We start from the raw sequence: 26,655 nt of genomic DNA, 5'->3' as shown, positions 1-26,655 counted from the left end.
TTAAAATGGCTTTTTATTTAAAAAAATCTCAGCAGCGGTCAGAAAGCCTTAGTCTTGGAAAAAGTCTGTCGGTGGGAGGCATTTTTCTCTTTGGTCTGCAGATCTTGATGAGGCACAGATTTGTGGATGCCGCAGAACCCTGAGAGGCCCCCTGGGTGAACCGCTGCCGGAGGTGGCGGGGACGCAGGGACAGGTGTGTTAGCGTAGTCTTGTTTCTTAAGGCAGAGAATTGCCGGGGTTTGTGTGATGGGCTGGAGTGGAGCGTGTGGAGTGTCTTCTATTACATGGTGTTTTCTTTTTTTTCCTGGTTGAAATGTAGTTGTGCAATGTTACGTTAGTTTCAGGTGTGCTGGTGACTTGACCCGTGCACATGTTATGAAGTGATCGCCGTGATAAGTCCAGTATCTTTCTGTCCCCATGCAGAGTTATTACAATACTGTTGCCATGTTCCTTATGCTGTGTATTACTTCCCGTGACTGACTGACCGCGTGACTGGAGGTCTGCACCTTTCAATCTCCTTCACCCATTTCGCCCGCCTCCCGCCCCTCCCTTCCAGTATTCTGTATCCATGAGTCTCTCTTCGTTTATTGTTCTTTATGTGCTGGACCAGCCAAGATGAGCCTGAGTCTCACAGTTAACAGGTATGCTCCAGATGCCAGGGCTTCCCGCGCGAGGGCGGAGTGCCCACCACAAGTCTCTGCAGTTAGCTCACCCTTCATGCTCCCTTGGGACCTCATCTCTGTGCTTTGTGTCCTCCCAGAGCTGCAGAGTCAGTGTGGCAAATAGCATGCCCCGTCTTTGCCAAATCACGTCACGTAACCACCCAGCCCAGGGCAGGGAAATGCACACGTGTGTTGTGACCGGCAGGAGAATTGGGATATTTGGTGAACAGCACTAATGACTGTGACAAATGCCAGTTAAGGACAACTTTGGAAAGCATAGAAAGGTAGCAGGAAAAAAATCAAAGTGTCACATATTCAGTTTTGACACTTTTTTGCATAGATGTATCAAAATTTATCGATTATTTGTTGTCGGGCATGTTGCCTTTTTGCTGTAGATAATATTTCAGTGCACATCCTTGTCTATTGAACACAGCTCTGACTTTTTCTTAGACTGATCTGGAAGTTGGGTCCCTGGGCCAGAAGATGTGAATGTGCTGTAAGACTCTTGTACCTACTGCCAAATTGCTTTCTGGAGTTCCCAGTTGAACATACTGCCAGACACTATTTTTGGCCTCTATCCTCCCTCCACTCCCATCACGTTCTGTCTGTCCCTGTGCCCTGAATTCACTCTTGAGTGTCGCAGCCATTGTTCCATCCTCTTCCTTGTTCCCTTTGCCGCACTCGCCGTCCATCCCGGGTGCTGTTGACTAGCAGGACTGCCCTAGTGGGTGAGGGCCGGGAGGTTGGGTCTGTGGGGAAACGTAGGGGCAGAGAGGGGGGTAGGTTTGGAGAGGGAGCAAGGCTCATGCCTGAGCGCTCAGCTAGTTGAAGGGGCAGACCAGGATGCCCAGTCCCTTGCTGTCTGGACTGGGAGCTCCCTGAGGAGGGGCTGGCAGCTGGAGCAGTTCCAGCCCCAGCGGGTGGGTTGGGAGCAGCTGCTGTCAGGACCTGGCTCCTGAGCCCTCCACCCCTCACTCTTTGGAGTTCTGACCTGTGGACCCCTGCCCTACTGAGGATAGGGCCCAGGTAGGTGTTTTTTAGAGTGGCATTTTCCTGGCGCCGTGTGCCCCTTTGTGGTATCAGTGTTGCCCTGAGAAAGCAGGAGCCGCACTGTCGGTGAGACTGTGTCCCGTCTGTGGTTGGCGCTGTCCTCGCCGGTGGCACTGGGGGGCGCTGTATGCAGTGGTCCGATGGCTGGCCCCTGCTGCTGGCAGCCCGAGGACCTTGGCGTCCCCACAGTGGTGCCCTCCTCGAGCCCTGAGTTGAGCAGTCCACTCCAGCTGCTTCTGGTGGCATCGCTGTCAGCAGTTAAAAAGTCGTGTTGTCACTGGTGATAGCTTTGCTTTCCAGCCGGTGCGTTTTGTGCGGGATGCAGGTTTAGATGAGCAGTTTCTTTACATTATCGCTGATTGGTTTGTTTTTCTAACTTGACTATAAGCTCACTGAAGTCAGTAGCCACTTTTTAAAAAGTTGAGGTGTAGCTTACGGCTCTATGAATTTGGACAAACACATCCAGGCGTTGCCGCAAATCAAATGTAAAAACAGTTCCATGCCCCCAGGTCCCCTCCTGCCTTCTCAGCTACCCCCACCGTCAGACCATCAGGCCCTGTCTGATATGTCCCTGCGGTTTTGCCTGTTCCAGGACGTCTTGACATGTCACTGGCCTGCAGTTTGCGGTCCTCGCATCTGGCGCTCCTTGACGTCCTCGTGGTGTGGGTGTGTCGGTAGCTCGGCGCCGTGTGGCTCACCCAGGCGTTCTGTCCCCTCGCCAGGTGAAGGTCAGTATTCACATTTTGATATGTTTTAGTAGGTAGTTTTTTCATTTTTATTTCTAACCGATTTAAAGTTGTACACTTGATTTTTGGGGGGTGGGGGGAGGTAATCGGATTTTTTTATTTATTCATCTTTAATGGAGATACTGGGGTAAGAAATTTTTCATTTTTATAACATAGTCTCCACCTAGAACTTGAGCATTGGATATTTCTGGTTACACTTCTTTTTATTTTTACTGTATTATCCTGTAGTGTGTTTTTATGCACAATTGAAAAAATTGGTAGGTGAGTTTCCTTAGAAGGATTGCTAGGGCAGAGGCGTCGGGGTCTGTTTCCCCGCCGTCGCTGCCCAAGCCGTTAGGCAGGCTCTGAGCTCCGAGCCCTTTGGGGTCTCTGCTCCATCTCCCTCCGCATTTTCTCAACACATCCATCAGTTGTCACAGCATATTCCCCCGCCGCCCCGGCTTTTGTAAATTACTACACATAAGAGAGTTTCTCTCTGGCCTTCCTTCTCTCTTATTGATCACCTTTGGTATTCTGGGAATGTATTCTCAGGAAATAACCCTAAACACGTGCTGATGTGTTTATTCTTGGATCTCTGTGCCTGTTGCACACTTATCTCCCTCATGGTGCTTGTTTAAAAACATCAGGAAGAAAAGCTCGTTTTGAAAGCAATAGCACGTTTCTGAGCCTCCCCCGCCCCCGCTGTGCCCCTCAGCTCACAGCCCCACCCGGTATGCTGGGCCCTGTGCTGGGGGGCTGGGGGGCTGGGGTGGGAGTGGGCTCCTGGCTCGGTGACGAAGGCCATCCTCACTGCAGTCCTGGGTTCCCATTCACCTCTCTAATCTGGTATCTGACGTGTTTAGTACATTCGCTGCAGTTTGTGCGTGACCTTCAGGCTGCATCTTCAGAGACCGCCATCAGAGCAGGAAGTGCCTCCTCCTGCTGGTTTAAATGTGGTCCCATGTGTCTGTTTCCCCGGCCTTTACCTGCGCATCTGTGACTTCTGCAGCTTTTATTTCATCTGTCTGCGCATTTCAGCCAGTAGCGTGGCCTGTGGGAGCACTCACTCACACGTTAGTGTATTTCCACTTTTCAGTTTTGTAACTTTTGGTTTATAATGTTTTCATCCCTTGTCTGTTTTCTCAGTGAAATAACAGTAGTGCCCTGACGATGAAAGGGCGCTCCTACTTGTGTTCGGGGGAGGTGTGGGAGGAACACCAAGAAATGGGGAGCTAGGTGTGTCAGTTGAGATGAGGATTTTTAAATAGTAGGTGTTCCTGTGGCTTGACCCAGCCACAGTGGGGAGCAGACAGGCTGTGGCTGTTGTCCTGCTCCAAGTGGGCTCGGCCCCGTGTCGCCAGGTGTGACTGTGAGCATATGCCCTGCCTCACCTCGGGGGTGGCCTCTCCCTGCTCCATCCTCTGCTGTCTCCTGTCCCAGAAAAGCTGATCTCCCTCAGGGTCCCTTCCCCTCTCCCATACTCTCTCTGGTCCTCCGCACAAGCAGCTTTTGGCCTTTGAGCTCCTGTGAAGCTGAGGTCCCACCTCCCCAGAGTTTGCAGATCCCTAACCAGGAGTCCCCAGAGGGAAGGCTGGAGTCCTGGCCATTCCTCTCTCTCCCTGTGAGCTTTTCTTCTTGACATTCCTCTCTGTGTGCTCTTGCAGACATTGCTGAGATGAGAGGCTGTCGCAGCCAGGCCTGGGCTCTCTCCTGGGAGGCAGAGTCTGACATGGAATAGAGGCTCCGTGCGTCCACATTTGATTGACACTGGGTGTTTGTAGTTAGTGTGGCACAGATGGGTGTGAGAACTGCTGGCTACCGGGGGTGGGTGTTCTGGTGATGGGGTGACAGTGGCATATGACCCATGCCTGCACACCCGCCTTCCTGGGCACCGTCCCTCCCCTGGGAGAGACAGGCAGACAGCCCCACTCATGGGGAGGACCACGAGGCCAGGAGCACCTGCTGGGAGGAAACGTGCCAGTCACAGTACCTGCGCTCAGCTCACAGCCTGCTGGCCTTAAGCAGGTGATGCTAGTTACCTTCCCAGGTAGCCGCTTGGGACCACCCACCTGCTCCCGCCAGGCGGTGCCCTGGCACGCTCCGCCCCCTCTGTGCTGAGGGAGGGCATCCCTGGTGCCCTCGCGGGTGGGGCCTGATGAGTGAGACAGGCGTTTGCATCTCCGCCAGAAGCTTCTGCTCAGCGTCTGTGCGGTGCTGCCGAGGGTTCTCGGAATAGTGGCGACCACTGGGTGACTCGACTTTACCTTTGATCTTCCAGGCGAGCGCTAAGTCGGATAAGGAAGGAGGGCGACCATGCACCATGGCGGCGGCCCTCAGAGTGTCCCACACCAGCTGCAGAGGTCCCGGGCCTTTGGCGGCAGCGAAGGGGAAGAGCAGCAGGTCCACCCGAACCCGCCGCCGTCCCCCGCCACGCCCTTCGCGCCATCGGCCAGCCCTTCGGCACCCCAGTCCCCCGGGTACCAGGTTCAGCAGCTCATGAGTCGGAGCCCCGTGGCTGGGCAGAATGTGAACATCGCCCTTCAGAATGTCGGGCCAGTGGTGGGAGGGAGCCCTCAGATCACGCTGGCCCCTCTGCCGCTGCCCAGCCCCACGTCTCCCGGATTCCAGTTCAGTGCCCAGCAGAGGCGGTTTGAGCATGGCTCTCCCTCGTACATCCAGGTCACCTCGCCACTGTCCCAGCAGGTCCAGACGCAGAGCCCCACACAGCCCAGCCCTGGGCCGGGGCCGGGCCTGCAGGGCGTGCGGGCGGGTGCCCCCGGCCCCGGCCTGGGCCTCTGCAGCAGCAGCCCCACTGGGGGCTTCGTGGATGCCAGCGTGCTGGTGAGGCAGATCAGCCTGAGCCCGTCCGGCGGCGGCCACTTCGTGTTCCAGGAGGGCTCGGGCCTGGCACAGGTGGCCCAGGGCGCCCAGGTCCCGCTGCAGCACGCAGGCGCACCCGTCACTGTCAGGGAACGGAGACTCTCGCAGCCTCACGCACAACCCGGGGGCACCGTCCACCACCTGGGACCCCAGAGCCCTGCGGCTGCGGGTGGGGCCAGCCTGCAGCCCCTGTCCAGCCCCGGCCACATCACCACGGCGAGCTTGCCGCCCCAGATCAGCAGCATCATCCAGGGGCAGCTGATCCAGCAGCAGCAGGTGCTGCAGGGGCCGCCGCTGACCAGACCTCTGCTCCCTGGGGTCGGGGTCGGGGTCGGGGGGGCCTCAGCGTTTGGGATGACGTCCCCACCGCCCCCAACCAGCCCTTCCAGGACTGCTGTGCCCCCGGGCCTCTCCAGCCTTCCTCTCCCGTCTGCGGGGAGTGCGGGGGTGAGAAGGGCTCCCAGGAAGCTGGAGGAGATCCCCCCGGCCTCCCAGGAGCTGGCTCAGATGCGGAAGCAGTGCCTGGACTACCACTACCGAGAGATGGAGGCGCTGAAGGAGGCCTTCAAGGAATATCTCATCGAACTGTTCTTCTTGCAACACCTTCAAGGGAACATGATGGATTTCTTAGCTTTTAAGAAGAAGCATTATGCCCCGTTACAAGCTTACCTTAGGCAGAATGATTTGGACCTGGAGGAAGAGGAGGAGGAGGAGGAGGAGGAGGAAGAGGAAGAGAAGTCTGAGGTTATCAATGATGAGGTGAGAAATAGCGGTTTCATAATCAGCCGGCTATGTTACGTGCATGTGAGTCTAGGCAGCCGTGAATTAAAAATGACCTGTGAGCCTGGGGTGCCTCTGACATGCAGTTTCATAAGAGTTTGATCAGGAGTGAAATTGACGTGGATTTGCTTTTTCCTTCATGGAGGGGGAGAGCTGCTCTTGCTGGGAGGTCGATGCAGAAAGGTGCTGTGAGTTGGGCTGGTGCACCTGGAACCGGGGTGCTCCCCTGACTTGGAGACTGGCCCGGCGAGGCCCAGCTTTCCCCCGTGCTCTGCTGGGCGTGGGGGATTGGCTGACCCTGCAGGGTTGCAGAGGCCAGAGGCGTGGACAGCGCCTGCTGGTTCCCGTAACTTACGTAGGTCCACCCGTTAAAAACACTGTGACCGTGGTTTTTAAAGAAGGGGTTTGAATCACTAGCTTTTTATGGTGTACTAGTTACAATTCTACATCACTAGATATGTTTATAAGGTATCTTCACGATTAAACTATGATGATTACGACAAAAAGTTATTTGAGAATTTTTTCAGGTTTTAGATGTAGTCTTAGACTTTGAGATCATATATTAAAGTCACTTCCCAGATACCTATTGAATGACATTTAAGGTAGAATCTTTTTTAGGTAGTGAAGTTTTTGGGTGCCTGGAATGGGTGCTTAATAAATCCTCGGTTTGAGATTTCTCAGTATCTCAGTGACTCCTTAGATCCTTGTATTTGTACTTCCTAAAAACAACGCTGAGCAGACAGTGAGGTGCACTGTGATGCACTGTACTTGTGCCTTTGTGTTGTGTACTGTACACTATGTTGGTGGAGCTTATTTTGTTTTTCGATATAGCTAAAATAACGTAAATCTTTGTCAGCTCTTCTCCTGCAAAGAAATCAGCCTTTGCTGAACAAAAGCTGGTCTCTTTGCTCGTCTCATTGATACTTATTTTGTGTGGCTTTGCCATGTGGTGTTTTCTTTAACACCCTTTCCAGGATGAACCATTTTTATTTTCTAAAAGGTTTATATGATTACTTTGAGGATTTCACCTCTGTTGCCGTGAAATAGTGAAATTCAGGTCTCTCTCTGTTTGTGCACCAATGTTGTCTTTAGGCTCAGTCCCCGTATCTGTCGTTGCCATTCTGACCTACATGAAGTAGGCCAGGGTCTGTCGTACAAACTGCCTATCAGGTTGTTAGGGTTTTGCCACTTGAAGACTGTCTCCCATTCCCATTTTTAAAATTTGAGGTTGCAGAATCTAAGGATATTGCACTTGTGACTTAAATTGGAGTTTCTGCAGGATTTGCAGTTGAGTTAGGTTGTTACGTTATAAATCCATCATATTATAGCAATTCAGTGTCCTTTCACAGGATTTGATGCAAAAACATTCCATTTTAAAACACCAAACATCAGTGAGCTGTCAGCAATAAAATTCTAACAGAATTTTGAGCAGTCTTAAAAATTATGTTGCCTTTTTTTCTCAAAATATTTCCTCTCAGGTAAAGGTTGTGACAGGAAAGGATGGGCAGACTGGTACTCCTGTTGCTATAGCAACCCAGCTTCCTCCAAATGTTTCTGCTGCTTTTTCATCCCAGCAGCAACCATTTCAGGTACTTTTCGATGGTTCTAAAATGTAGTCTCATCCGAAACTTTTCCTTCATCCAATATTTTAACCTTCGATTCACTATTTGCTCTTCAGCATTTTTTCCCAGAGCCCATTCCTTATTTTGAAAAAGTAAAAAACTCTTCCTGCATATAAAATTATAAAACTAAACTGCATGAGTAAATGACAACGCAGATCTTAACGTGTTATTTTTTGTGTGTGTTGACCTGTAACGCAGTAGTAGCTTCGGCATGCATGTCACCTGATACTTACAGTCCTGTTGAATGTACGCTCCGGATTCCTTGTGTGCTGTGTTTTAAATGTTGGTTCTTTCTTGTGTCTTCTATCTGTATTTTTGAGAACAGTGCAAAACAGAACAACAACAACAAAAAGATTAAACATGCTAACTTAGTGTTCTCTGTAGCTGGAAGAAGCACTGAGGTGAAACATACCTGAAATATCAGGACTTCAGGCTTCTAAGTGGATGTTAATTGAATGCAAACTTTAATTTTAAAAAATTTTTTGAAAATTAAATCACTGAGCGTGACATTAATAAATGCCAGGAACCTAAAAGTACAGGTCAGAGTACCTTTAGTCATTTTGGAATAGGTTGTGCTGGGTTCTGAAAGCAGCTTCATCTTGTGAATGTTCAAGGTTTTATTTTAAACTTCGGTGTAATTTCAGTTGTGCGTGGAAGTCGGAGTAGGCACGAAGAGCGCCGCCTGCGCCCTCTGTTCAGAGCCGCCGGTTGCTGCCTTTCTGCCCCGTTTGCATTGCTTTCATTCTCTCTCTTCCTCCCTCCCTCTCTCTCTCTTATGCACACATACGCACATCCCCCGGGGCCTGTGTGAGCCGCACTGCCCCCCGAGCGCTTGCGCACGTGGTGTCAGGGGTGGCTGTTACCCGGCCTACCCTCAGTGTGAGGGTCAGTCCCCGGAGTCTCTCGGCAGCTGTCCCGTGACTGAGCCGCGGCTCGGCTCGTGCAGGTCTTGTCTGCTGTTCTGGTGGTGCCCTTTGTGGTTGCTTCTCCCCGGGCTGGGGCCACCCACTGTGCTGAGTTGTCATGCCCCTCTGGTCTTCTTTAATCGGGGCTGGCTCCTCACTCTTCGATGACCTTCATGTCTTTGAGGAGTACAGGCCAGTTACTTTGTAGACGGTCCTTTGATGCGGGCCACTAACTCTGCCTTCTGTCCACAAGTCTGGCCAGAATTAGTCCTCACGTTAAAGACTGCAGAGTAGATTTTCTGACTCCGCTATTCTTACGTTCATTAGTTGGCATCCACTATCATGATGAGCTTTTTTCCCCATTCTTACATTCATATATGGATTCTTACTTTAATCGGTGGGTTATAGATGTCATTAACAGTATTTATTTGTTTAAATTATTTAATTCAATAAAATTCACTCATTTTTTTGTCTGTAGTTTTGTGAGCTTTGACAAACTCACAGAGTTGTGTAAACACCACCACCACAGTCAAGAAACAGGAGTCCATCATCCCCCAAAATGCCCCTCCTGCTACACTTTATGGTCAGACTCCCTCCCTCCGTCTTGGTTCCCCATCTCTATGACTTTGCCGCTCCCAGGTAAAATGTGAGAGGAATCACAGCATGCTGCCTTTTCAGTGCACGTGGTGAACTCAAGATGTAGCCGCGTTGCTGAGTTTACCTGTGGTTTGTTTCTTTTTTTGCTGAGTGCTATTCCTTTGTATGAGTGTCCCCCCATCTGTCCAGTTTCCCTTTGAAGGACCTTGGGTTGTTTTCCAGTTTTTAGCATATGTAAGAGGAAGATTGCTGGGTATGTTAATAAGTTTATGTTCAGTTTTGTAAGAAACTGCCAGACTTTTTCACAGTGGCTGCACCGTTTTGAATTCCCACCAGCAGTAAGAGTTCCTGTTTTTCTGCATTCTCCCCACTACTTGTTTTTGTCCGTTTCCTTTTGTAGTTATTCTAATATGTATGTAGTTTTAGTTTGTGTATCTCTAAAGACTAACGATGTTGAACAAGTTTCCATGTGTTCATTTGCCATTTGTATATCCTCTTTGGTGAAGTATCTCTTCATTTCTTTCACCAGTTTTTTTCACTGCGTCATTTGCTTTATTGTTGCGTTTGAGAATTCTTTATATAATTTGGATTGAAGTTTTTTTTATCAGATATAAATTTGCAAATATTTTTCTCTCCTGCGGTTTATCTTTTTCTTCTTTTATACTGTTTTTTTTTTTTTACAGAGCAAAAGTTCTGAATTTTGATGCAGTCTATTTTACCATTTTTTTCTTTTATGGATTGTGCTTTTGACATATATGTAAGAATTCTTTGCTCAACCCAAGGTCACAAAAACGTCCTCTGTTTTCGTCTAGAAGTTGTATAGTTTTAGGTTTTACATTTAGGTCTGTGATCCACTTTGAGTAAAGTTTTATATAACATATAAGTGTAAGTAAAGGTTCATATCTTTACATGTTGATAGCCAGCTAGTTGAGCACCATTTCTTAAAAAGACTGTTCTGAATTGACTTTGCATCTTTGACAAAAGTCAGTTGATTCTACCTGTATGGGTCCATTTGTGGGCTCTCTTCTCTTCCATTGACCGATGTGTCTTTGTTTTTGCTTATGACACACTGTCTTTACTACTGTAGCTTTGTAGTAAGTCCTGAAATCAGTTAGCATGAATTCTTCAACTTTATTCTTTTTCAGAATTGTTTTGGTCATTCTGGTTCCTTTTGATATCTACAGAACGCTCTGCTAGGATTTTGGTTGGGATTGCACTGAATCTATTGACCTGTTTGGGGAGAAGTAATATCTTGATAACATTGAGTCTTCTAGCCCAGGAATATGTTACAGCTCTCCATTTATATTTATCTTCTTTGATTTCTTTCATCAGTATTTTGTAGTTTTCAGCATGCCAATTCTATACATATTTTGTTAGACTTACACCCAAGTATTCTAATTTTTCTGTAGTGCTACAGATGGTACTTAAATTTTTAAAAGTTTTCCTGGTTGTTCATTCCCAGTTTATAGGAATACAATTGACTATGCAACCTTGCTAAGTTCCTTTTCTAGAGTCAGGAGCTGTTCTGTATATTCTACAGGATTTTCTCCTTGGAGACCATGTCTGCAAAGAAGCAAAGTTTATATTTTCTTTTCCTGTCTATGCCTTTTATTTCTTTTTCCTGTCTTACTGCACTGGCGTGGAATTCCACGGTGATGCTGGATAGGAGTGGTGAGAACAGACATTCTTACCTTTTTCCTGGTCTTAGGGGGAAGGCGGTTAGTCTTTTACCTTGAAGTCTGATGCTAGCTGTAGATTTTGTAGGTATCCTTTATCAAGTTAAGGAAATTCCTTTATTCCTAGTGTTTATCATGAAAGGAAGTTGAATTTTCTCAAATGCTATTTCTGCATCTGTTCACTTAATCATGCAATTTTTCTTGTTTGGTCCGGAAGAATGGTGAATTACGTCATATGAAGATACAATTTATATGCAGGGACTACACAGGTCTTTAGTGTTACAGTTTATCAAGTTTAACAAGCAGCACTTAACTTGTACACCTGTCAGACGTCCATTTCCATCATCTCCTGTGTCCCTGCAGGCCACCCACTGCCCACCCCCCCATGTTTTGTTATGTTTATTCTGCTCTTACTGCTTTTTTCGGTGTTCAACTTGTCTGTGATTTGAGCAGTCGGAGCTCTTCCGAGCTGGCTCTAGTATACTCTTGACACATCCCTGCCACTCTCTGAGCACTTGCTTACTTTCTTCTACGAGATGTTTAAGGTTTATCTTGCATATTCCTTGATCAAGCCCGAGATCAGCCATTTCTCCAGGGAGCCTGGTTCCTTTCGGTGGGGAATAGTAATTTGAACCTGATGTTCAGGTGCTTCTTGAGATGAATTTGATACAACTGAAGATAAGATTTCTTCAGTTGGAAATTGTCAGAAGAGTTGTCCGTGGCACGTCTTTTCTGTTAATGCTAGAGGAATGTGATACATCAGTATGCTTATAGATCACACTGATACTTGCCTAAGAACAGTGGGACCGTGAAAGGCACCAAGTACCTGTAAACTTAGGTGGTTTCCACAGTGACACGAATTAAACCTTCTGATTTACCGTTGTGCTTACCAGATGGCCAGAAATCAAATTGTTGATTTAGGTCTGCAGGGTTCTCACCCACTTTTGATGGCAGTGTATTGTGGAAACATTTGGAAACATTTCAGGTGATCGGGAAAAAGCGAGCATGGGTGGGCCCTTTGCCCTGCCAGCATGCTCTAAAGACACTCTGTTTGTGCCCCAGAAAACATGTCTAGTGCTGTTCCCAGCAGCACTGTTTGTAAGTAGCCCCAGTCTGAGAAGAACCAGCATGTCCACCAGCAGCAGACAGGTCAGTGAGTGGTGCACATTCGCGCAGAGGAGTGTGAACGAGAGCAGTCAGCGGTGGGAGCGCGGGAGTGGGTCCCTGCACGCCTGGGCGTGGTGGGTCTCAGCGACACCGTGTGGGGGGCAGGGGTTGTGGGAGGCGCAGGCGGCACTGCTTCAGGTCCAGTTCCCGGGGAAGCAGAGCCAGACACAGTGCTGGGCAAGCTGAGCCCGTAGCTGCCGACCCTGGGGAAGTGTCCTCGCGCGGTCCAGGTCACCGGGGCTGTGGGGAGGGGCTGCCTGCACGGTGCCGGGGTCTTCACGGCACGAGTAGCAGTTGATTCTTAAGCCTCGTGATGAGTACGTGGGTGATCTTTATTACTTTTTACACTGTAATCATTTTTCTTTTCTTTCTTCCTTTTTTTAATTGAAGTACCGTCAGTTATATTGTGTCAGTTTCTAGGGTACAGCACACTGTCCAAGTCATGCATATACGTACATGTTTGTTAACCATATAGGTTTTTCTGCCTCTCAGCATTTTATTACGAAAAATTGCAAACAGAGAGAAAAGTTCAACAGTGTTCAGTGAACACCTGTATCCCAGTATTTAAAATGTATGATCAATTTTCTCATGCTTTTAAAATCACATTATAGAATATATTAAATATTTAAGAGACCAAAAGAGGAAAACCAAGGAGTGTCCGTTTTGAATTATAGATCTTTGAGGCAAATACTAGTGGATGTCTAAGGAGACAAGAAAATGGAGTCTGTCAGAAGACATTCTGAAATGAAAAATATATCCTTTGCTTCCTTTGGGGGGGGAAAAAATCTCAGTACGAGTTTTATCATTTACAACCAGCTGTAGAATTTTCATATTGGCTAATCTATATTGACTAGTGAAATTCCAGAAATAAATTCAGAATTCTTTGCATTATATATATATATATAGTCTGCTTCCAAAAGATTATGAGGTAATATTACTGAGTGCAGAGGAATTGTATATAAAATAATACACACTCACATGCACTCACATATTTATTAATAAAAAGAACCATTCTAAGTAGACAGTATCTTTCAGTGGCTTTTCTGTTAGAGAAAGTGAACAGTCATCCATAGTTCCATCATTCTAAGAAAGCTTTTAAATATTTATTACATACATACCAGTTGACACAGTGTATTTACACTTTTCTTTGGCCATTTCATTTGACAAGTGCCCTATGTTTTATTCACTTTCATTAATTCTGACTTTAATGGCTTCTCATATATCATTCTGAGGAACTGTGATTTCTTAAGCCACTTTTCTCATTTTAATTCTATTTAGAAAAAGTTTTCAGGAGTAGCATTGGTGACGCAAGGAAGTCTTAGTGTCTGTGCGGTGCTCGCCATGCTTTGGTGTTGGCAGAAGGTGCTGCTGGAAGCGTGTGAGTGGTCCCGGGTTTGTTACCGCCTTGTCAGCACTGGCAAGCGTTCTAAACAGAGTTCAAGACATTACCAGGATGAATATTGTTACTTGCAACCAGTTACTGGATTTTTACAACAAACTGCTCTGCTGGTGATTAAACTCTGGAAGTAAATCCAGAGTTGTCGGTGTGTGTATTAGTTTCTGCTTCCATGAAGTTTTGAGGTGCTGTTCTAGAGTGCGGTTATTATGTACAAAGTAGTTTTTACTGCAGTTACTTAGACCTTAAAAGATCCTAATCGGAGGTTATTTTTCAGCGGTTATAATGTTACAAGAAATGAATACTTACAGGTCTTTAACCCTGCCGCAACTATTGATTTTTTATTCTTACTTACGTGTTCGTATTTTTACGTGTCCAGTTAAAGCTTCGTAGGTGTGAAGTGGAAGCTTACTTGTTTAATTGACGTGCGTGTGGAAAGAAGGCGTGAGAGATTCTCTCTCGCTCACCCTCCCCCCAGATTAACCTCGGGGGGGTTTCTTTCAGAATCTTGAACTGAGAGACTTCTGGTCACCGAGCCCAAAGCCTTGTCCATTACAGGTGGGTCCTTTGAAGGGACTCAGGATGGTCATCACCTCGTTGACCATGCCCTTCTCTTTCGGTGACTGGGCATCACCACAGGTTCCACTTAGTTTACACTTGTTTCTTTAAACTGGACAGAAATGTACTCCTTGGTGACCACCAGCTGCAGCTGTTGGCCTTAGTTCCTCCCTCCGGAGGCTGCTCTTTCTGGTAGCAGGCATTCCAGATTTTCTTTTCTGTGAGCTACATCCCCAGTTCCTTCGACTGTTGTTTTCCCCTTGGCGTAGTTTCTAGACTCCCTCTAAGTTGTACTGTCTGCTCTGGAAAAGTCTGTTTCTCTGTTGTCTTTCTTCAGATGGGCATCCAGAATTCTGTTCCCATCAAGGAGTATCTTTTTTTCTATGAGAATTTTTCTTTCTTATTTTTTAAAGAGTTCCAGTATATGATTGTTAATTAAAACCAAATTTGTATTTTATAAACAGCAGTGTCTTTCCTATTAAAATACTCATGAAGACTGTAAGATAAAACTGAAAACCATTCTGAAAACCGAGAGTCAGTGGCAGTCAGGAGTTAGGGAAAGAGAAGCCTTCCCTGTCAGTGTCTTTGATGATGTATTTTTTCTTTGAATGAAGTCCAGTGTATCAGTTTTTTCGTAAGGATGTTCAGTCTTCTAACATCCCCTGGTTGAGAAGACTTCGTTCCCTCTGGGTAACTTTGGAGTCTTCAGGAAGTGACATTGTGTGGGAGCGTGAGTCTCCCTCTGCGCTCTGCTCAGTTCTCTCCGTCTGCCGTCCGTCCTTCAGCGGCACTAGGCCCCCCGATGCCCGAGGTCTGCGGTGCGTCTGGACATCCTTCTCTCCTCTTGTCCTTCTCTCAGGAATCTGCTTTCAGTTTGCTGACCTCTGCGTCCCCACTCTGCTGCTCAGCCTAGCCAGTGAACTCTTTTATTTTAGATACTTTATTTTTCAGTTGTCGAATCTCCATTTGGCTCTCTTTTTTAACAGTTTCTTTTTTTCCTGACAAGGTCTCCTTCGTCCTTCATAACAGCATACTTCCTCTTGTGTCCTTGGGCACACTCACTAAAGCCACGGTGAAGTCCCTGCTGCCAGTTACAGCATGTGGGCCGTCTTGGGGTTGGGGTCCATTGACTGTGTTCTGAGTGTGGCTCCTGTTTTCTCGTCTCTCTGTGTTCTGGAGTAAGTTTGAATTAGATTTTGGATGTCATGAGTGATACATTGTAGAAACTCTGGGTTCTGTTCTGTTCTTCTGAAGAGTGCGATCGTTTTGCTTTCACATGTAGTTAATGTGATTGAATTGGAACTGTAAACCCTGTCTCCCGATCACGGTGCTGGAGACGTCCGTGCGGTTGTTTTGGCTGGGGCTTGGAGTCTTTGTGCAGGTGTGGTTTAGGAGGCACCCAGACACCGAGGAGAGGACTCTGGGCCTCCCCCACCTCCAGCTGCCTCCTGTGGCTCTGCTCTGATCTCCTGCCCTCCGTCTTCAAAGTGGCCTTCAAGCCAGTGAGGCCCTGCACGTCTCTGGATCTGAGCTGGTCCACGCAGTGCAGCCTGGGGCCTGCTCTTGCCGAATGCTGTAAAATCAGCACTCTCCCCTAGCTCCATTCCCTTCTTGCAAGGGTGGAGTGTTCCATCTTGTAGCTGCCTACCCTTTCATATCTTTTTATATTTCATCTAGAGTTTGTGTTTATCTACAGTGTGTTTGGCCCAACAGGAAGTACTTAGCCATTACCGGACACGGAACCCTGTATCAATTTCTTTTATTTTAAGAAAGGCCTTTTTTCAATTCCAGAAGTAATACATGTTCACTACAGAACATTTGGAAAATTTAGAAAAGTGCACACAAACACGAATTATAAATTACCTATAGTCTTGTCCCCAGAGATAACCACTGTTCACATACTGGTTTTCAAATCATTCTTTTCTTTCTTCCTCCTTCCTTCCGTCTCTCTGTCCATCCCTCCCTCTCTCGCCCCATCTTTGTTAAGTGTAGATGGGGGGTGCTTGCTTTCCTTTTTACTCTGAGACCTCTTGCCATGTGAGGCAGTGACCTGCAGCGCGGCCGGTACTGGCAGCGTAGTGCCTGTTCCCAGGGCTGCAGGGGTCAGCGGCCCCTCGCACAGAGCAGTTACTGTGTTTAGACGTTTAAAAGAAAGCCTCACTAAGTAGAGTAGATGTAATTGAATTATTAAAAACACGGGCAACTAGCAGCTGTTCAGCATAATTCTCAGCATTCGGTGTCCCTGCAAGCGTGGTGCAGAGCTGTGAGAGGCGCAGGGTGCCCACACACAGTGGGTTTCTGTCTTCTCTGGTAGCTTTTCATTTAAACATTCAAAGTAGAGCCTGTATATATTTCACATAGCTTTATGTCATGTATGGTGCTAACTGCAAAAATGCCATTTTGAAGTTAATTGGGTTGTTACGAATTAGCGTGTTAGTGTCATTTTCCAGTACCAAGACAGTTTCAGCCTTTCTTGTTGTCACTCGGCTTTTGTGTTTCTGGCGGGGTGATGCCGGGCAGGGTGACTGGTGAGGGAGGCTGAGCTGCAGCCCTAGGTCCGAGACTGAAGTTCCCGCGTTAGTTTCTGCTGTCTTCTTTGTGCAAAGCTAGCTTGTTTCTGAAGGACTCTAGATTTGCATTGATCTGAAAGTACATTTAAAACCAGAATACAAGTCCTTTTTTTTTAATCCTCCAGAGGTAAGTTAGAACTTACTTATTACAATACATTGGGTAGATAACATTTCTCTTCTTAAGAAGGAATGAGGTCAGTGTTTGGGATAATTATGATAGTTTTAGTTTATATTCATTCTTGTAATGCACTTAAATGATCAAGAGCTCAGTTTTTCTTTTTCTTTTTCTTCACAGCAGCAAGCCCTAGCAGGGACCCTGGTGGCAGGGGTCGGAAATGCGATAGAAACGGACCCCTTTAAGAGGCAGCAGGCGGGACCCCCGGCAGGTATGTTCCGGAGCCCAGGCTGAGGTGCCCTCAGGGCCCAGGTAGCGGCTTAGTTTGGGAGTTCCTGTGTGGCGGCCACATGTTTCTGAAGCACGGCCCCTAAATGGAACTTGGTTTTGGTTAGTTTCTACTTTGAAAGTTAATTTTTCTTTGGTGATAATCAGCTAAACAAAATGTTTATGTGAATATTTACGTGTCCTGAAGTTAGAGAAGTTTGTCGGTTGAACTGATATGTTCCAGTTTGATTTTCTGTGTGCGTTTGTAGGCTCCTTAGTCCTCATGATATGGTTAAATGCAAAACCATTTGCTTTTTCAAGTTGTCATTCATTTTTCAAACTGAATTTTTTCTTCAGCTTATGAACTTAATGCACAATTTGTGTAAAAGATCCAGACAGTTCAGAAGAGGGTAATTTAAGTCTACCTCTGTCTGTTGTTCCTTCCTTGTTCCCTAGCCACAGACGTAGCTGCTAAGATTTGTTCACATTCACAGACATTTTTCTGTTCACACACAAGCATTGTTACAGATGTGTCATTCTGAAAAAATTCCAGTGTGACCCTGTGTACACCGTTTTGTCTTTTTTTTTGGTGGGGGTAGGTAATTAGGTTTATTTATTTATTTTTTAAATAGTATTTATTTTTTAATCTAAGTACTGGGGATTGAACCCAGGACCTCCTGCATGCTAAGCACACACCCTACCACTGAGCTACGCCCTCCCCCCACACCACTGTGTCTCTAATATTAACTGTGGGTCGTCTTTCCCAGCGGTGGACCTCTTCCTTTTTGACGGCTGCAGGATATTCCATTGCATGGTGCTTCCTGCTTTGTTCATCAGACCCTTGTTAGCATTCATTTATTAGTATCCTTTTTTCCTGTTATAATCAAAACAGGACTGAGCATTTAATTGTGTATTTTTTCCTACGTCTTTCCCCACACATCTGAAAGAAGAGCTCCTAGGAATGAAATTGCTGGATCAGGCGTCTGCGTAGTTAAATACTGGTGATGCTGAGTAGCCCTCCAGCAGGACAGGGCCAGTTGTCACTTCCGTCAGCTATTTCCAGCCATTTTTATTTAAGTATGATCAGTCTTTTAATCATTGTTGATCCAGTGGGTGAAAAATCAAGTCTTTCGTTTTGATGTGACTTCCATTTTGATGAGGTTGCAGTACCTCTTCACCTTTCTAACCACCTGTGGGTGTTGCTCTGCCAGCTGCTGGTGTTCTCTGCCCGTTCTGTCTGGATGTCGGTCCTCTCACGTTAATTTGCAAGAGCTCTCAGAGTGTGGAGTGGGTGGAGCGAGTCAGCCTTTGGCCCGTCATGTATGTTGCAGATGTTGTCTCGTAGGTTGTCGCTTGTCCTTTGCCTTTTTATGATGCTTTTTCTTATATTTACAGACATTTAACGGAAAGAAATTATACTTATCAACCTTATCTTTTATGGCTTCTGCATTTTGGTTCATGTTTAGAAATGCCTCTGTGCTCAAAGATGATAAGAACACTTACACTTTTTTTTCTACTACTTTTGTGGTTTTATTTTTACATCAAACTGCACCTTTTCTGAAAATTATTCTAGAGCAGTCTAAGAGACCTCGACTTGAAGTGGGTCACCAAGGGGTAGTTTTCCAGCACCCAGGGGTGAACACAGGAGTTCCTCTTCAGCAGTTAATGCCGACAGCTCAAGGTAAGACCCAGCACCAGAGCCAGCTCTCTTAGCTCAGAAGGAGGGAGTGCAGGGAGGTCTTAAGAAACCAGCATCAGGCTAAAATGTGTGGAGTCAGGTAGCATATTTGAAGTGGTTTCTGGAAATGGGATGTTCCTCTGAGTCCTGGTTAACTCTGAAGAAACCACGGAGACCAGTTCTGGACACTTCAGCGGAGCCGCATGTCCCTCTGTCCTCCAGCTGCCTCCAGCTGCCCCCAGCGCTCACTGCTGTGTCTCCTGCCCTGCCGCTGTGGTAGGGACCCCGCGGCGCTGCCACGCCTGTGCTGCTTGGCGCCAGCTTGCAGAAGCCAAGGGCCTTCCTTTCCTTTTTTGTGTGCTCGTGTATAACATCAGAGCTAATATACACAGATTTCCCGCCAGTTAAATTTGCCATTTGCGTGTGCGATGTTCTGAGTTGAGGGGTCTGTGACACACCGGAGTCAGTGCTGGGGGGGTCTGCCCTCTTCTGCAGGAGGAATGCCGCCTGCCCCGCAGGCCGCTCAGCTCGCCGGCCAGAAGCCGAGCCAGCAGCAGTACGACCCGTCCACGGGGCCGCCAGTGCAGAACGCCGCCAGCCTGCACACGCCGCCGCCGCAGCTCCCGGGCCGGCTGCCCCCCGCCAGTCTCCCTGCCGCGCCCCTCCCATCGGCGCTGCAGTTCTCACAGCAGCCACCGGTGGTGGAGCCGCAGACCCAGCTCCAGGTCCCTGTGAAGACGCAGCCGCCAAGTGCCCCGGTCCCTGCTGCACCGCCCGGCCAGCTGCCCGCTCCCCCGCCGGTGCAGCCGGCCCTCCACGTCCCGGTGCCTGGGAAGGTGCAGATGCAGGCCCCGCCACTTTCGGCCCAGTCACAGGTACCGGCCCCTTGCCGCTACCCTGGTGAGAAATGGCCGAGAGGGCAGGACATGTGTGGGCAGGACAGGGCACTGCGTGGTAATTCACTCTCCCAGCAGTTCCTCTCCTGCGTCAGAGCTGTAGTTAATTTGGTAGCTACGAAGTAATGTTATTGAGTGTGTAACGGCAGTTACCATTATTAAATATCAGGAAACGACACGGTTCTTACTGCTGCTCTCAGTACAGGGAGGCCTGTGAAGGGCCTTGTGTCCCTTGTCCCACCTGGTGGAGGTCAGTGGCAGGAGCCCCCTTACCAGGCAGGAGGGAAGGCCGGGGCGGGGGCGTGCTCTGGCTCCCCCTCCGCGGGTGCCGGCCCTCCGGACAGTCCGCTCTGCAGGCAGGATGAGCCACTTGCCTGCCAGGCTTGAGGTGCATTTCTCACGTGTATAATGCTCCCCCGCACCCCCCGCTAGTTCATTGTACCCAGATGCCTTTGAACCGCGCACAGTGAACTGCGTGGGGCCCTGACGACTGGTGCGACTCTGAGCGCGGGTGCAGCCTGTCTGCAGCCCCGAAGTGGGGGCGGTGTTTCCGGAGACTCAGCAGTGTGTGGTCGGCCAGAGCAGGAAAGCCCCCCCTTCCTCTCCCCCTCCCTCAGTAACAAGGAGGTTTCCTAGCTGGGCTTTGAGTTCAAGTTCTTCTGGTGACTGGGGAAGTCTGCTGCTCCTTCACCAGGTGGAGGGCGGGGCGACCAGCACTTACCCGCACACCAGCTCCTTTACCCCCATTTAGCTGGGAAAGGACTCAGGCCAGAGAGGCCCTGTAACCTGACGGGATCGGGCAGTCGGCGCTAGAGGAGCTCTGTTGATTGATTCTAGAGCCTTTCATGAAAGACTCTCCTTCCAGGTTGGGCAGGGGCTGGCAGCGTGTTCTGTGAAGGGCCCCAGAGAGCGGGCTGAGCAGGCCATGCGGTTCCTGCTGAGCCGCTCAGCCGTGCTGTTGAAGGTGCAAGGGGCCCCGGGCCCACAGATGAGTGGCTGTGGCCAGTCGAGCTTTACAGAAGTGTGTGGCCGGCCGGGCTTGACCGGGCGCTGAGGTGGGCGCTGAGGAAGATGCATGGGGGGACCGGCCTCGCTGCGGGGCGCCTCCGCGTTCCCGGCTGTGAATTGGTGCCTTCTCCCTGCACCCGTCCGCAGCCCTCCCTGCCCTGCCCCCCCCCCCCCGACGGAATCCCTGTGTGGACTTAGCTCCACCTTCAGTCGCTGTGGGAGGGGCCTGCCTGTGCTGGGCCTGATCTTTACGGGGCTGTGCCGTCGGGACAGCCCAGAGCGGGCCTTCTGACCTTGCGCTCGCCTGCACGCCAGGTTGTGGAGAATTTGTATTTGCCCTTCAGAGAAAAGGCACAGGATGAGCATTTGGTATTTTTCAATTAAAAAGAAGCTTACTTAGTTAAAAATTCTAAAACATTATTTGAGAAAGTGAGAAAAAGCCGGAAATTGCGAAAAACCAGGAAAGAAAAAGCTTACATGACATAAGAAAATACGTGAAAGCACAGTTTATGGTTGTTCTGACTGTGGCTTTGTGACGAAGGGGCCAGTGTTCTCTGGGGACACAGCTTGGGTTGTGTGTTTCTGTGCTTTGCGTGATCATGTGTGGTGTGTCGGCAGTGGGGGGGGGCGGCCCTGGGGTACATTCCCCTCTGTTGGCGAGGCCGGCTCTGGCCCTCGGTTCTGGGAGCGGCACTGAGGCCCTATTCCTCCCCACTAGCCGGTGGCGCCAACACGACCCTCTGTGGACCCCGCCCAGCCCGGTCAGCGGCCCTCGGCCTCCTCATCTACCTCATCTGTTGCTCCTGCAAGTGGCCCGGGCCCATCGCCTGCACGGGCCTCCCCGGTGAATAGACCCTCCTCAGCAGCCAACAAGTCACTCTCTCCAGTCACCTCCCGGTCCCCGGGGGCAGCTGTGTCGGCGCCCCCAAAACCGCAGAGCCCAGCTCAGAATGCCGCCCCGCCCCAGGACAGTTCTCAGGACAAGCTCGCAGAACAGATAGCACTGGTAAGTGCGCTGCATTTGTTTAAAAAGTGTGCTGCATTTTTTAAAAAGTTAAGCTGAAGGAAATTGTACAGTCTATTCCAGTTTGCGAGATGCATTTGAGTTTAATGTCTGCGGGACAATAGTTTAAAACTGAGCACCTGAATGTAAGGGTGATTGAACGTGGTTTGGGATCCGCAGAAACCAAGCTGAAAACCGAGTAGTTGACCTGCCCTGCTGGAAGTCGACGTGTGTGGAGACGGGCTTTCCTGTGCCGAGAGCAGCGATCTGGGGCCGCTGTCGCTGCATGCTGGGGGGCCGGGGCGTGCAGGGCAGGCCCGTGCGGGTCACGGCCTGCCCTCAGTGCCTGCTGCCCTTGGGTGACAAGGCAGTCGTTCTGCTCGGCTTCATCAGGGGAGTTGAAAGAGACGTAAAATAGGCCAGACACCATGAGCCCGGCAGTCCCCGTCGCTGTTTGACGTGGGGTTGGTCCGGGGCCCGCTTGTAGATCTCCTTCCCTTCCCCGGGTGGAGGCGGGTTCCCGGCAGGTGTCGCCTCCCGTAAGTGCTCCGCTGTGAGCGCTGGTCTGCACACGCTGTCCCTAGTCTCCGGGCTGGGGCAGGACTGTGGCTTCAGCTGCTTCTGGTGCCCCTGGGGGCCGCACACCCCCGCCCCTGATCTTTCATGGAGCTGCTGTTGGCTTCGTGTCTGGCTCGCTCTTTGTTACCGAGACTTCTGCGTAGTAGGCGTGCAGCGATCATGGTGTGAGTTAGCAGTGTGCCTTCAGCTGTGTGCTGGACCTCCTTCACCCCTTCGCTCCTTACAGGAAAACCAGATCCATCAGCGAATCGCAGATTTAAGGAAAGAAGGCCTATGGTCCCTCAGACGGCTGCCAAAACTGCAGGAGGCGCCCCGTCCCAAATCGCACTGGGATTATCTGCTGGAGGAGATGCAGTGGATGGCCACAGACTTCGCCCAGGAGAGGAGGTGGAAGGTGGCCGCTGCCAAGAAGGTAGTCCTGCGGCGCAGGCAATGGCGCTTTTCTCTCGTCACTGGGTGGTGTGAGGGGCTTAAAGGGCTAGAGATGGGAAGTCTCCCAGCCCCGCCGTCTGAAGGATTTCTTGGCTCGTGAGTAGATGGAGAATGCTTCGCTGCTGTTGAGAAAGCAGCTGCTGAGTGACTCACTTCTGAGGGCTGTCAGCCGTGCTCCAGCGTGGCCTGTCGGGCTGTAGGGTGCAGACGTGGCTGCCCTGCCGCAGCTCTGGCCTGGGGTTTAGGCTCTTTGTCTCGCTGGAATGAGGATGCCTGCAGCCCTGAGAGCGAGGTGAGAGCTGGAGTGGGGAGAGGCCAGTGGATGGTGAGCAGCCCGGGCGCCGTCCCCGGGCCTCCCGGCTGTGCGCCGCCCTGGGGCCTGCTCTGCGCGGCCTAGTCTCCGGTCCAGCTTCTCTAGTTCCGGCTCAGAGTTTGTTTCCTTCTCTCTGCTCCCCGAGCAGGCACCCAGCCCTGGGGGATGCCTGGCAGCTGGGAGGTGCTGCCGCTAACGCTGGCAATGTAGAAGGTGATAGATCTCTAGAAACCTTAGATCCTGAAACGCGGAGCACCTGTCCTGTGTGTGTGCGCACAGCTCGGGGCCCGTCATCTCCCACCTCCATCGCCGTGCCAGTGTCTTTGCTCCTCGGGCCCGTGTGCTGTCTTCGTGTTTCCTGTACCCTCAGGACTGGGGACTGAGTCTGTGTGCCCTCCTGTCCACCTTCCTCCCCTGAGCTCTCCCCTCACTCTCCCCGCGTAGTTTTGGTAGAGAAAAGCTGAGACCACGGGGATAACAGAGTTCCGAGTATAAAGGGTCTTAAATCAGATCCATGGGTATTTCAGAAGAAAACCCAGGTTGCTCCTTAAGCGTGTCCTTTTTCACCAAGGAAGATGGTCCTGAGCATGTAGACACAGGGCTGGACAGAGCGGTGGACGGGGACACTGACACTGAACCACGAGCTGTGGCCGCGTGAAGCAGGAGGCTTCACTCAGGGGGGTGTGATCGACCAAGACCAGGCCCCTGGAGTCGTGTGGCGGGAGGCCGCGTCAGTGTCCACCTGGCCTCCGGCACGCTTCTCACCAGAATCAGGGCGCCACAGCGTGCTGTGCTTAGGGCTGGGGGCATGCTCATTTCTAAGTTATTTCTGCACCTTTCTGAGGCACTGCTGGTGGGGGTGTAGAGAGTATAAACTCTGGAAGCAGTTGGCAATATAAAGCAAAAACCTTAAAAAAGAAATGAATTATCCCAACCCAACTTTTTTAATACCTAGGAATTAAATAAATTTTACCGCATTCATGCAATGGAAATGGTAACCATTAAAACTGATCTTGATCTGTGTTGATTGGTAGAAAGATGTTAGTCACATGTTAAAGGGGGAAAGAAGATTGTAGCACATGTGACGTTGCATTTTGGAGAGAAGTGCGTGGACTTAGTAAAACGGCACTTTCTGGAAAAGTCAGGCGGAACGTCAGCAGCGGTTCTTGCTGGCCTCCGGGCTTCTCCTTTGCGTCCCGGGCCGTGTGTGCGGCCTCAGGCTCAGGGCAGTGTGGAGAGACGCGTGTCTCTTCCTGGCCCGACGTGGCGCAGCGTTAAGGGTCTCGAACTTCGCTCACCAGCTTGTGAGGACCGTGGCGCGCCGGCTGGAGGAGCAGCAGCTCCGGGAGGAGCGCGGGCGCAGGGAGGCGCAGAGCCGCCTGAGGCGCATCGCCGCGTCGGCGGCTCGCGAGATAGAGCACTTCTGGTGGAACATCGAGCAGGTGAGTGCTGGCGCTGACGGGGCCCTGGGAACATGGCACGTCCTGCCTGGCGGGGCTGCCTCCTGAACGCTGCCCGGCTGAGGGAGGGGGATGCCCACGGCAGGTGGCCCGGGGGGGGGGTCCCCGCGCTGCCTGTCGGCACCCCTGACTGTTGGCTCCTTAGGAGACCTGGCTTCCCGCTGTTTCTCTTAGCGCGTTGAATACCCGCCAGCTGTAGCCCGCATGCCCCCGGCGGCGTGTGAGCCTTCCTGCGGGGTCTTTCAGGCCGTTCTGCTTGGCAGCAGTGCCGGTCACTACAGGCAGCTTGTCTCCAGAACGGCTGCTCTGTCTCTAGCTTCCTTTCAATAAAAATTCACATTTTGCTGTCTGGCAGTATCTGGGCAGGATGCCGCGGCCACAGAACAGTGCAAAGGTGCCAGACCGAGTGTTTCTTTCTGAAGTGCCGCTGGCCTTTGAACAACGCGAGGGCTGGGGCGCCGACCTTCCGCGCGGGTAATTGGCCCCCGTGTCTGCGGTTCCATCTGCGGGTTCAGCCAGCTGCAGACCGTGTCGTTCTGTAGTGTTTACTCTTGGAAAAAACCCGTGTGAAAGTGGCCCCGTGCCGCTCAAACCCATGTTGTTCAAGGGTCAGCTGTAGTTTGAAAGGAGGCTGGGACAACTGTGCTTCTGGACGATGTGTGTGAGTTTTAACGTTTTCGTATACAGAACTTTATTGTTTACGTTCCTAGTCACATGCTTACTTAACTCTTTGCATTTAGGTTGTGGAAATAAAACTACAAGTAGAATTAGAAGAAAAAAGGAAAAAGGCCTTAAATTTACAGAAAGGATCCAGAAGAGGTATGACACCCGTTCAGAAGCCGTCCCCTCTCCCAGGCTGTGTTAGTCCCGATGGCTCGCCGTCGCCTCGTGGACCCAGGGGGGTCCTCTGCTTACCAGCCTGGTCCTGGTTTCTCTTGTGTGCTGTGGGAGCTGACTGTCTCAGTTCTTTTGAGATTCACCAGGATGAGTCAGTACCCTCGGGTTGATCAGCTTTGGGGTGCTCTCAGAACCGGGGTTCTGAGCCTGCCCCTGGCCCGTCCCTGGACAGGGAGTGAGCTCCCCAAGGGCAGTGCCCACCGGGGTGCCTGTGCACCATTGCCTGGCTTCGACCACGTCTGTAGTGGCAGCCCCATCACTGGACGCTCTGAGGTGTGCCAGGCCCTGGGGAGCGGTCCTCACCGCGAGAATTCTGGGCGCAACACCTCCCTTTTACTGATGGGGAAACTGAGGCAGAGAGGCAGCCGCCGCCGGAAGTCTTGGGACTGTAAGATCATGCAGATCATCAAATAAGAACTTTCCCAGATGGGAGGCTTCTGGGTACCTGCAGAATCATGCGTGCTGAAAGCTGAGAGCGGCCAGCGCTTGGCGGGTGTGGAGGTGGGGCCGCCGCCCGGTGTGACTGGGAGGAAGGCAGCGGGACTGGCTCTTGCTGTCTGCTCCTCACGGGGGCAGGTAGCCGGCGGCCTCCATCAGCACAGGTGCCCTGGGTGCGTGTGAAGGTCACCTCCTCCTCGGCCCTGGGGAAAACGAACCACATCACCTGTCGTTTTAGGGAAAGAACTGAGACCTCAGGGACTCGATGTGTCACTGGACAGCTTCCTGGTAAGTTCCGGGTTGTGCTCTCACGGTGTCATTGAGATACAGTGTCTGGCAAGATGCACTGACTTGTTTTATCTGAGAAACTTGCAGATTGTAAATAGCGTTTCATTATAAAATCAGTCTGCCTTTGGCACAGAACTGTTCCTTTATAGCTTTAGCTCACGTGGGGTGTCAGGCTGGTGGTCTGGGGAGACGCAGCTGAACGCAGTGACTGTGGGTTGTCTCACTCCTCTGCTGCCCCCTGCCTTTCCCGTGACTATGTGGGCGGGTGGCCTGCACGCCTGCCTCCGGCTCTCCTTGTCTTTTAGGTGCGTGTTAGGTAGACATGTCTGCTTTGGCTTCTCATTGTGTTTTCAGATCTCGGGCGTGCATACGATTTGTGTTCTGTGTTTCAGGATCCGGGAACATCCGGGAGGAAAAGAAAAGCCAGCATGTCACTGACGGATGATGAAGGTCTGTCCCCGGTGCTCTCTACTGTGCAGGGCTCCCTGAGGTTGCAGGTGGAGCGCTCGCTCCGTGCGGCCTGCGTGGCGAGCGTGGCCTTGACCAGAAGAGCCCAGTGGCCCAGGGGCTTGTGTTGTGGGGCAGGTGCCTTGGTGGATGGTGGGGCTTTGCAGTGAGGAGATGAGGAGTTGGAGTGTGTGTGTGTCTGCGTGTCTGTGTGTGTGCTCGCGTGTGTGTGCGGAGGAGGGGCAG

General features: G+C 50.5%; 1 protein-coding gene across 19 annotated transcripts in view; it reads left to right on the top strand.

Moving 5' to 3' along the window:
• The window catches only part of EP400 (E1A binding protein p400), a 98,472-nt gene that overhangs the window by 10,843 nt on the left and 60,974 nt on the right, over positions 1 to 26,655 (top strand). For 8 of the 19 annotated variants that reach the window (XM_074356399.1, XM_074356409.1, XM_074356401.1 and 5 more), the window contains exons 2-13: positions 2,305 to 2,440; positions 4,716 to 6,076; positions 7,576 to 7,686; positions 16,884 to 16,974; positions 18,544 to 18,651; positions 19,144 to 19,523; positions 21,271 to 21,558; positions 22,361 to 22,546; positions 24,181 to 24,321; positions 25,080 to 25,158; positions 25,913 to 25,962; positions 26,355 to 26,412. In XM_074356399.1, the coding sequence (XP_074212500.1) occupies positions 4,751 to 6,076; positions 7,576 to 7,686; positions 16,884 to 16,974; positions 18,544 to 18,651; positions 19,144 to 19,523; positions 21,271 to 21,558; positions 22,361 to 22,546; positions 24,181 to 24,321; positions 25,080 to 25,158; positions 25,913 to 25,962; positions 26,355 to 26,412 (2,818 nt within the window). In that variant the 5' untranslated portion in view covers positions 2,305 to 2,440; positions 4,716 to 4,750. The remainder of the gene's footprint in view (positions 1 to 2,304; positions 2,441 to 4,715; positions 6,077 to 7,575; positions 7,687 to 16,883; positions 16,975 to 18,543; positions 18,652 to 19,143; positions 19,524 to 21,270; positions 21,559 to 22,360; positions 22,547 to 24,180; positions 24,322 to 25,079; positions 25,159 to 25,912; positions 25,963 to 26,354; positions 26,413 to 26,655) is intronic. The other 11 variants (XM_074356411.1, XM_074356410.1, XM_074356403.1 and 8 more) reach the window with 8 other exon arrangements.

Source organism: Camelus bactrianus, chromosome 32 (assembly GCF_048773025.1).
Source record: "Camelus bactrianus isolate YW-2024 breed Bactrian camel chromosome 32, ASM4877302v1, whole genome shotgun sequence".
Classification (NCBI taxonomy): domain Eukaryota; kingdom Metazoa; phylum Chordata; class Mammalia; order Artiodactyla; family Camelidae; genus Camelus; species Camelus bactrianus.
This window is presented reverse-complemented; position numbering and strand designations above follow the sequence as displayed.